Below are 10,445 nucleotides of genomic sequence, written 5' to 3'. Positions count from 1 at the left end.
AAATTTTAGAAATCGAATTGAAATGGATGAAAAATTTAATTGAACCAAACCGTTATATTTCAGTTCGGTTCAGTTCAAACCAATTGGTTTTGATTTTTTATTATTTTTTAATTTATACTTATTTTCAAGTTATTTGGTTTGATTTTGACCTTGATTTGAACCTAATAACTATTAATCAATGAAATTAAATAATTTATATATATATAATTACATATAATTCATAAATTTTTCATAAAAATAAATCAAATAAAAAATCAATAAAATTATTTAATTCAGTTTAGTTTAATCAATTTTTTTCTCTTCAAAATCGAACCGAATCTGAAATTTTTATAATATAAAATCAAACCAAACTGAATCAAATTATTTTAAGTACTAAATTAAGTTATTAAATTAAAATAATTTATTTTATTGTATTCAATTTAAACTGATCCAGTGCAAGCAGCCACCAAGGGAGACTTCAATAAATGTACTAATCGCCCTACTACTAGTACCTCATAAAATTGTGCATCTACTGCTTCCAGCTTCTTGGCGGGATTCTCTTTTGACAAATGCTACATCATTAAATTATAATCTTTCTTTTAGTTAATTAGATTTTCTTTAATTGGAACCAAATCTCACTCGTTAATGGTAAATTAAATTCTTGGTAATATAACTAATGAACAATATTTTAGTACATGATTTTCTTATAAAAATAAAAATATATATATTTTATTAAATAAAAATAAAATATATAAAAAAAGCATAAATTAATATATTATATTTTTATATAAATAAAATTAACTACTCAAAAAAAATAAAAAATTTGAAATATCAGAGAATATTAATAAAACATGCAGATTAAGTATGCAAGTAAACTGCACACTTTACTCATCGACTCAATGATTTTTTTTACAAATCTCGTTAAATAACATTCAAATTTAAATCTTCAATTAAAAGAAAGATTTATTTCTCGTAACTCAAAAAATAAATACTTCAATGTTTTAATCTCTCTTTTATTACAAAAGAAAATTTAGAGTTTTTTTTAACTGTTTATTTAAATGAATAATTAAAATATTTTCATTTCGAATCCCATTAAGAAAAATAAATCAACTTTCGCTAATTTCTTGAATTATCGCAAATAAATTGTTTAAACAAAACTTTTGCTATGTGAATTGTGTTTGACCATAGAGCTAATTGAAACTCTATAATACTACTCTTATTTCATAAAAGTTATTTATCAAATTAAAACTTATAATTAAAATCCCAAGCTAATTCTGTCACACAATACTCATAGGTAAAGATTAAAAATACAAAATTCTATAGCATTTAAATTAAAATATTCAAATTGAATATATATATATATAATATTGCGGAAACATAGAGGTATTTTGCAGGCATATTAACAGATTTACTGCTTCTCTGCTCGACCAACTTCATCACTCAACAAATGACACTTACAGATCTGGGCAAAAATATGAGAAGCCGCTCCTGAAATGGAGATATTGAAATAGGTTCCAAACCATGATCTGGAAAAATTGGTGTCATCCAATTCTATGTTCCAATACTATTAAGTTACTACCTTTCAAACGATTCCTGATTGCGTACAATGCAAAATATACAAATGTCTGACGAAAGGCTGGAAGCCTGGACGAAGGAAAATTGAAAATTAAAAAAAAAAATAGTGAAGGGGGAAAAAAATCATCAAACGTGATAATTCACATCTAAACAGCTATGCAATTTTCAAGGGAGGCCTGTTCATGGATAATTTTTTATCGTGACATAGTCGGGAGAAGGATCTGTCAACAAGGCTTGATTTCAAATCCGATGCTTAGAAGAGTTCGAGCTGATTCCATTGCCTTCTCCTTCTCACCTCCAAGGTCTAAGGGTTCACTGGTTAATTCACCTTCCTTTCCCACTGACCATTGGGTTGATGTTACTTGTTTCTGGAATGTATCAGTTTTCTTGAGTTGCAAATTGTTCATAGAAGCAGGAGCAGCAGCAGCAACAAGGGGAGCACTTGGCGGACCATGTCGCTTTTTTGGTACAGGCATGCCATGGTCATGCACTCCCTTGTATGTTATAGTGACAGCATTTGTGTTATCTACCGCTGTTTCAATGTGCTTACGAACAGGACATCCAGCAGATGTGCATCGATAATAGTTCCTGCAAATTTGCTTGAGCAATAAATAAAAACAACAGAATGACACACAGGGTGGATTGAATTTGGGAGTGATTCAGATCAAGGAATGAGCAAGTAAAGCTTATAAAATGATTGTGCTTCTGTAAAATACTTCCTCACTTCGAAGATGTTAAGATTCCATCAGGTCACATATGGAAAAAAAGAATTCTGACACAATATAACCTTCCTTTTATTTGATAAAGTTTAAGGGTTCTTAATATTAACAATAAAAAAGATGATAAGTTTTCTTATCTACCTACTTTGATTTCATCGTTGCAGAACCATATGCCCAATACTCTTGCATGTGACCTCAAATTGGTTATATTACTTGCATGGAACAAGAATCACCACTTTACTTGGAATACTTGATAGAATTGTATTTAACTCGTTACCCATCCAAGAACCAGAAGACTGACGTGCAAAGGTCATGCTGCAATCACAAAGGAGACAATACTATCTCCACTGTTCATCATCCAAAAATCACGAGGGACTTGAGTTAGTTGCAGGCAGCAGGACACTCGTCAACACTCATTTGAACTAATATAATGAAAGCCAATCTTTCAGAATTATTTGAGACAATTCCTCTCTAAAAGCTATCTCACAAGAAATGACCCAAACCATAGAGACTACTTCAATTCAGACACCTTCCCCCAGCCAGAAGAACAACTTGGCATAAATCATCTTGGTACCTCAAACGAAATGACATTATTCTCCACTTCTCACCATCCATGAGGCACCAGGGCTTCGGTCCCCTATAGGACACTCACCAACATTCACTTGATCTGTTAAAGGGAATAATGTCCTTGAAGGGAATAGCATCTATGGTGCATGTCATAACAACAGATAAAAATACATAATCTAACCTCTTTTCTCTCTTTGTTTCCCATTTTCTAATAAGGTTGGAATGGCCAAGACTACCAATTGAGTTCATCTGGATGAGCATTCTCCAGTTAGATTATAAGAGGGAATCAGTAGGAAATATATAGCATTAAACGCATAAAATTTGTAACCAATTTGACCAAGCACACCAAATTTCAAACTTTGAAGAATATGTTAAACAAGGAGACCAACAGTAGTTGAATCCATAAAAATGAGTGACTTGATAGGAGTGAAGGTACACTGTATTTGAACATCAAAGACCTGTCTTTTCTTTTTTTTTTGGGTCTTTTTTCATCCCAACTATCAAAGCCCAAGTATCCTAAACTCTGCAGTATCAAAGCCATTAGAAGCTAAAAAATTGAGATGCAACTATAGAACATAGAACTATACAAGATTCAACTATCAGTACATGAATTTGAATGAGACTGCTACACTCCCTCAAACCTCAGATGTTCAGTTCATTCTTTCACTAATAGATCTCTTCAGCACACCAAAGTTGTATACCATTTGATTAACTTTCCAATTGAAGTTCCCACGCCAGTACCACAATAGCTTAGGAACAGATTTTGCATTATCCTACTTACCCAGAAAAGAAGCAGACATGCTGTTAGAACTATTATCATCAAAATTGCACACACAATGGGCAATAAAGTCACTGACACGTTCACAGAAACAGCACCAACCCATTAGAATTTGCTTTTCACCATTTTTAAAGTAACTACCCGCATCTATAACTCTTTAAACAACAGCCATTCACACACTTTCAAAGGTCCATTTTAATCCAATATTTTTTAGGAAACCCAGTGGATTTCACAATCCTGAAAAGAAACCCGGTTCACCTTAAAAAATTGTATTAGAAAATGGACCATGAATCATCTCCTTTGCCTCCTTGTGTCAGCAGATAGTCAAGAAAGGGAACTCATCCCCAAGCACTCAAAATGCCAGGCACCCTTTTATGCTCCCTTCAACACCCCCTCTCCCATGGCCTCTCTTTCTACATAGAAAAATCAAAACAAAAAGCAAAGGACCATGCACATAAAACATATAGAACCACTAACTTTCTACATCACCACAACATATAAATCCCGTGATGAAGCAATCAAAAGGGTGGGGATATAAAATATTGGGCATACAAAAATTTTCTTCTAACAATCATGAAATATGCCATAACAATTTAGATCAAATTGTATTACAAGTGCTTTAGTCAAAGTCCAAATTGCAAAATAAAACACTGGTTTAAATACACATCCAAAGAATATGACTTCAATGACATGAGTTTGTATCCGAAGAAAATAGGAACAAGGGGGGACGGGAGAAAGAACATTGCACAAATGAAGATGATAAATCAACATTCTTCCGCTACGATGAATAAAAAAGAAGCACAAACCATAATTAAGAAACTACAACTTTGCAATTCATAGTTACAGTACATCTTAAACAGCATTATGGCATGTTAAATGTCTAATAGTCTGTCAAGTCAACGAATAAATGAAGAAATAAACATGCACCTGGGATGGGGATTTCCCTTCACCATTTTTTGTCCATATTTGCGCCATCTGTACCCATCACTTGAGACTCCCACATCAGCCCCTGCATGCACAACAAATTTTGGTTTCTTTCCAGGTTTTAGGAGTGTACCTGAACATTCTAAGTTCTCCTTTTTCACCCTGGCCAACAAGGAGCAAAAATATTAAAGCTAAATGATCTCCAAAAATGAATCTCTAAAATTACATAGGAAAGTGTTGATATCACATAAGAAATAAAATTTATGAGAAAAACTTACCTTCGTTTTGGTTCAGGCTCACAGACGTGCTCCTCTTTGATTTGAATTCTCCCATTCCAATTGGAGCCACTTGAACTCTGCCGCTTTTTGTCAGGAATCATGGGTGTTTCCTGCATACATTCTTTTGGCAATGTGGCCTGATCTGAATCCTTAAGTATGCTAATGGAATGTTCCATTAAACTATTGCTCAAAATAGGCCGAGATGATAATGCAACCTTGCTTTCCCTTTTGTAGTTATTCTTTTGAGGTGGATCATGACTGTGGGTTCCTTTATTAACAATCTCAATCACGTGGCCTGAATGATCTGAACACTCGATCTTTTTGGCACAACAATCAGAGTATGTGCACCTGTAATAGCTTCGAGAACCTTTAGGACTCTTCACTTGCTTCTGACCATATTTCCGCCAGTTGTAAGCATCAGGGATACGTGTTTTCACAATGGGAGCAGAGAGACTTTTAAGATCAGAAGAATTTTGTCGATCAGCTTCTTGTGTAGATGCATTATAAGCCTTGGATGGTGACAGTCTTGGTTCTGGTAAAGTTGGACCTGAAGCAGATGAAATCGGTTGGGTAACAGAAGTTGGTGAAAGTTCTGACAAAGAAGTTGAGCATATAGAAGATTGAAGCTCATTTTGGATCTGAGCTCCAGCACCCTGGGTTGTTGCACTTCCCAAAACTTTTGCGTGTGACACCCCATCTTGCCTCTGGACAAGATTAGAAAGAATAAATACAATGAGAAGAAACAAAACATTCATTTACAATCTCAAATTTCACGAATGAAGCAGACAACAGCTCATCAATATGGTATAATATTCTCATTTTTGGATAGTTCTCGAATTTATACACATGTACAAGGTTCCAGCAAGCAATTTAGAAAAGCATAGACTGTAGCCACTGACTTGACAGAGTGTAGCGCTTGTGCCTCAGAAACAACACTCCATATAAAATCAGACATTTATATTAAATATTTTAAAACTTGAAAAGAAAAAAAAGAAAAGAGAGAGAGAGAGAGAGGAATTAACAATTAATGAAGTAATGAATAGAACAAATCATGAATAAATTATTAGTAAAATATAACCAAATTGTTCTTTTCTATCCAGCTACATTACTAAAATAGTCACCAATCTTTAATTCTTTATGTTGAGAATTATGAACCCAAGAGTGTGAATATCAAACTGGTAGGCTACGCGTTGAACTAGGCTTAAAACTGGGCTCTCCATCACCAAAATGGCTAAGCCATTATGGGTTGGTTTTCCTACACTTATATGCCCCTTAATTGTCTTGTACACTACCAATGGGAGACTTGTTCCCACAGGTGATATTCCAACACTTCACATAAGAGCCTATCTCAGTAACTTATCATCTAAACCAAACAACAGACCAACCATTTTCTGACTTAGTTGAGTATATGTCTCTAACCTATATTACGTTGGCCCAGAAGATATAACTTGTACATGCACCAACTCATACCTTCTTTCTCCTTTTTCTGCAAGTTACAAAGCATTGTTATAGCTCAGCATGTTGATGAAAATAAGGAGTCACCTGAATGATGATATAGCAGGAAGAGTAAATCTTACATTTGAATATAGGATTTTGATTGTGGTTAGTGACAAAGGTAACAAATTAGTAGGCAAGGACTCTAAAGCATGAACATCTCTGCCAAAGGTTTGAAATAAATTCCTGCCTTCACAAGGATTGAAGACCTATGGAAGGGGCAATGTTGTGAAAATCATGATCAGCTTGTAAAATTATGTAATTTTATGAATGAGCTTTCAGCCAAAACTTCAACGTGTAAAATGTCGCACCAAAGTGGGATTGCAATAAACTCACACTGTATAGGCATGAAGTAAACTGAATGGTATTAACATGCCTGAAATTTCATCCATTTGAGCTTCCAGCTTTGTATTTATTAGATAGGGAGAGAGAGAGAGAGAGAGAGAGAGAGAGAGAGAGAGAGAGATAGAGATACTATATATATTTTTAACTTGTAAGAAGTTAATTGTGATGGGAATGCTTCCTTCAATGTAGTATTATTTTTATGTTGTGCTTAAAGTGATACAGTACTTTTTTTGGAACTTTTTACATCTATATTTTATGAAAGTTATTTTATATAGTTGGTGAAAATCTCACGACTAATGTTATGGAACTAAAACATGGAAACAAAATCCCAACAAGTTTCTGCAGGAACTTTATGCTCAAAAAGAGAGAAAAATACTGATTTTACTAGCTGAATAATATTGTTCCAGCAATACATATTAGTGAGGAAAACTATAATTATAATCCTAAACAGTCTAGTAATAGCCTGGATTATCATAAATCCTAAAGGGAACAGGGAAACAAAAGCCAACAGCTTGCCCCTAATAAAAACTAATTAGGAATTTCACAAATATAAATCCTAAAGATAGAAGAAAAGAAAAGTCAACAATATAAGTCCCAAAAGGAATAGAAGTTTATTACAAAAACTTAAATCTTAGAAGAAATTGGAAAATAAAAGAAATATACTGTCTTTCCCCGGGGGGCGGGGTTGTAGTCTGAAATCCTAAAGGAACATGAATCTGCTTGATGCTAAGACCTGTGGGCTGCTCTCTTTAACTTCTGTCAGTCAGCATGCTCTAAGTACCCTCAAGTCACTTGTTCTACATCACTAAATTGCTCAGACTTCATTACAAATGGTAGGTACATATCCAACACATTGGCAAGTTATATTTGTTCATAGCTGTTCCATAGATGTGAAGGACTATACTTAAATACTCATGTCCATTTTAGGTGTAAATATATAAGTTTAACATGGGTTCACGAGATAAAGTGAAAGAGTCCAAGCAATAGAGTCTCCCACCAATCCTAGGTAAAACATAATTTTGGAAACTATCAAATGGGGAAGGTTTGTATCATATAATCCTTTGGTCCTCTAGTGGAAAAGGCATTTATGGATCTAAAATTACACAAGGGTTGGAAAAAAGAGTGAAGGGAAGAACTTTTTTAGCATATATTTTTCACCCACAATTCTCGATGACAAAGAATCAAGAGTGAGGAGATATAGTTTTCTATTTTCTAAGAATCCAATGATTCATCAGGTTTGTGCTTTGATTTTTTTTTTTTTCCAATATTTTCTTCATTAGACGATTAGATAAAAGATTATTTATAAGCAATGTATGCATTATTATAACATTATATTTTTTGTTTTCCTTCTGAATACAAGTCAAAGGTTTTGCTCTCTTGTAAAAAAAACATAAGAAAGCATTTCAATTATACAACAGAATCCCACAATTCTACTTCAAAGAGAAACATGAAGAGGAGGAAACATCCTTTTTCTTTTTTTTCTTTTCTTTTCTTTTCTTTTTTTTTTCTTTTTTTTTCCTTTGCTCATATGTTGACAATCTTTTTAGATAATATTTCCATTGTCAAATATGATGGATTGCATTTAATGTGAAAGGAAATAGTTCTATACTTATAGTAATTATTCATTCACTAATTCAAATGCAAGCCTCAGTCAATTTTATAGAAACTTCTAACAAGTTATCACCCTTTTTTTCCTTTCACATTGTAGTTGTATAATTTCCATAAACTTATAGACCTTTTACACAGCTGATTCAGTTTCATTCAAACACGAACCATATAGCCCTTGGATTTATGGTGCGACCAAAATTTTGGACAATTTCTACTGCATTGTCAAAAGCTTCAATATTTTTCCCCAAATCATAGTTTGTGATTAGTTAGACCTGCAATGGAAAACTTACGCTAGGATTTATGTTATGGTCATTTAACCTGTTTTACAAATTTTTGCAGCAACATTTACCAAATTCTATTTAGCAAATAACTTTTCATATCAGACTCAAATTCAAGCAAACAGATTCTAAAAGTGGATAGCAATCAAAATTATGAAGCAAAAAACACTCGCAACACAAAATAAATAAACAAATAAAAATGAACCAATTCACCAGACACTAGAAATGAGTAAGCCAAACCCCCTAACCTTGAATTCAGCTTCCACATGCGTTTCTAAAGGTGAATTATCCTGTGAACCTGCAAGATCACCCACTACCACTCTCACAATAAGCCCAACCAAAAATAAATAAATAACTGTTTCGAAAAGAAAACCTACCTACACACTGATCGTTCTCCGATAATATCGCATTGGAAGGCGCCTGCACTAAGGTTTCCAATTTCAACTCCCTCAAATCCTCCACTTGAGAGGTCGATAAGACGAGTTGAGAATCAGTTAGTTGCTGTAACTCACTGAGTTGACTCTTTTCTTCTTCTTCTTCTTCTTCGTCGTCGTCGTCGTCATCGTCATCGATGTCTTCTTCCCCTTCTTCGTCTTCTAATTCTCCTTCTACTTCTAGATTGCTGTCGTTTTGTTCCTTACTATGTCGTTTGTTTTGTTGTAGTTGGAGAGCTTTGAGGCTCTCGCTCTCAGCCATGACCGATTCTCTCTGAGAGAGTAAAGTTTCACAAACTTTTTTTCTTATTTTGTCCGAAACAGAAACTGAAAAATTGAGAGCCGATACTAATATATTCGGTTCGATGGTGGGAATCGAATTTTGCGTATCGCATTAGATTAGAGAGAGAGGGGGTGTCGTTTGGGGATTAGGGAGTGAGGGGGTATATGTGTCTTTGACTAGAATTGACTCACGTGGCTTTTTGGTGAGTGTGGTTATGGACGCTGTCAGTTTCTCCGTTGCTTTAGGTGAGGATATCGGCGTGGCTTTTGTTGACTTGACAAGTTCTGTAACGGCGCTGGTAATTGTTTGTTACTTGTAGGTTTGACTCTGACAGTGTAATTTGACTTTTTTTAACATACTATTAAATTCAGCTCCAATCAATTAATTGAATTAATAAATTAATAATTAAATTAATTTAAATTTATAATTAAATTAAATTAAAAAATAATTTAATATAATTTAATAATTTAATAATTAAATTAATAAATTAATATGATCTAATTGGTTCGACCAATTTAATTATTGAATAAACTTTTTTTAAAGTTAATATAGAAAATTAAATGTAGAATTAAACTCAACCTTAAAAAAATATTTAAAATCAAAATTAATTAAACTAATTAGATAATTTTGTTTTTTATTTTAATATATTTTTTAATATATACCCAATATTTTATAAATATTAAAAAAGAAATTATATATTTATAAAAATTTTTAATGCAATATATTATTTAATACTTTTTTATAAAATTTTAAAAATACTATTAAAATTTATGTAAATATAATAATGTTTTATTTTAAATAATCAAAATTTAACTAATTAATTTTATTTATTTATTTTTTTATATTAATAGATGTTATATTTAATTAATTTTTAGTTTATATATATATATATATATATATATATATATATGAAAATTGAAAAAAAAAATTTAAATTACATGTTCATAAAATTTTAATTTTTAAACGAGGGGTCAATGCTCTTTGTAATAATTCGCATTACAATAATTTAGTATTATAGTTATGATTTTTCTATAATTATTTTATTTTTTATCGTTATTTTAGACTTTATCAATTCATTTAGGGTTAATTACCAAAAAAAACTTTGTAAGTTTGACAATTTTTGTAATTAAACTCTGAAATTTATATAATTACCAATTAAACTCTCACATTTGATTGATAATTC

The 10,445-nt window shown here is 32.3% G+C and overlaps 1 protein-coding gene across 1 annotated transcript; it reads right to left on the bottom strand.

Annotated features, from left to right (window-relative positions):
- Positions 1-1,506: 1,506 nt before the first annotated feature.
- On the bottom strand, positions 1,507-9,322 carry LOC110671798 (probable WRKY transcription factor 32). Its single transcript, XM_021834366.2, has 5 exons — positions 8,923-9,322; positions 8,794-8,843; positions 4,821-5,524; positions 4,546-4,704; positions 1,507-2,142 (listed from the first exon to the last, which is right to left on the bottom strand). Exons 1-5 carry the CDS (start codon positions 9,239-9,241, stop codon positions 1,779-1,781), a joined length of 1,596 nt encoding a protein of 531 aa, XP_021690058.2. The 5' UTR covers positions 9,242-9,322; the 3' UTR covers positions 1,507-1,778.
- Positions 9,323-10,445: the final 1,123 nt, after the last annotated feature.

This window comes from Hevea brasiliensis, chromosome 13, assembly GCF_030052815.1.
Source record: "Hevea brasiliensis isolate MT/VB/25A 57/8 chromosome 13, ASM3005281v1, whole genome shotgun sequence".
NCBI lineage: Eukaryota > Viridiplantae > Streptophyta > Magnoliopsida > Malpighiales > Euphorbiaceae > Hevea > Hevea brasiliensis.
The sequence above is the reverse complement of the archived record's forward strand: the minus strand, read 5'-3'. Positions and strand labels throughout refer to the sequence as shown.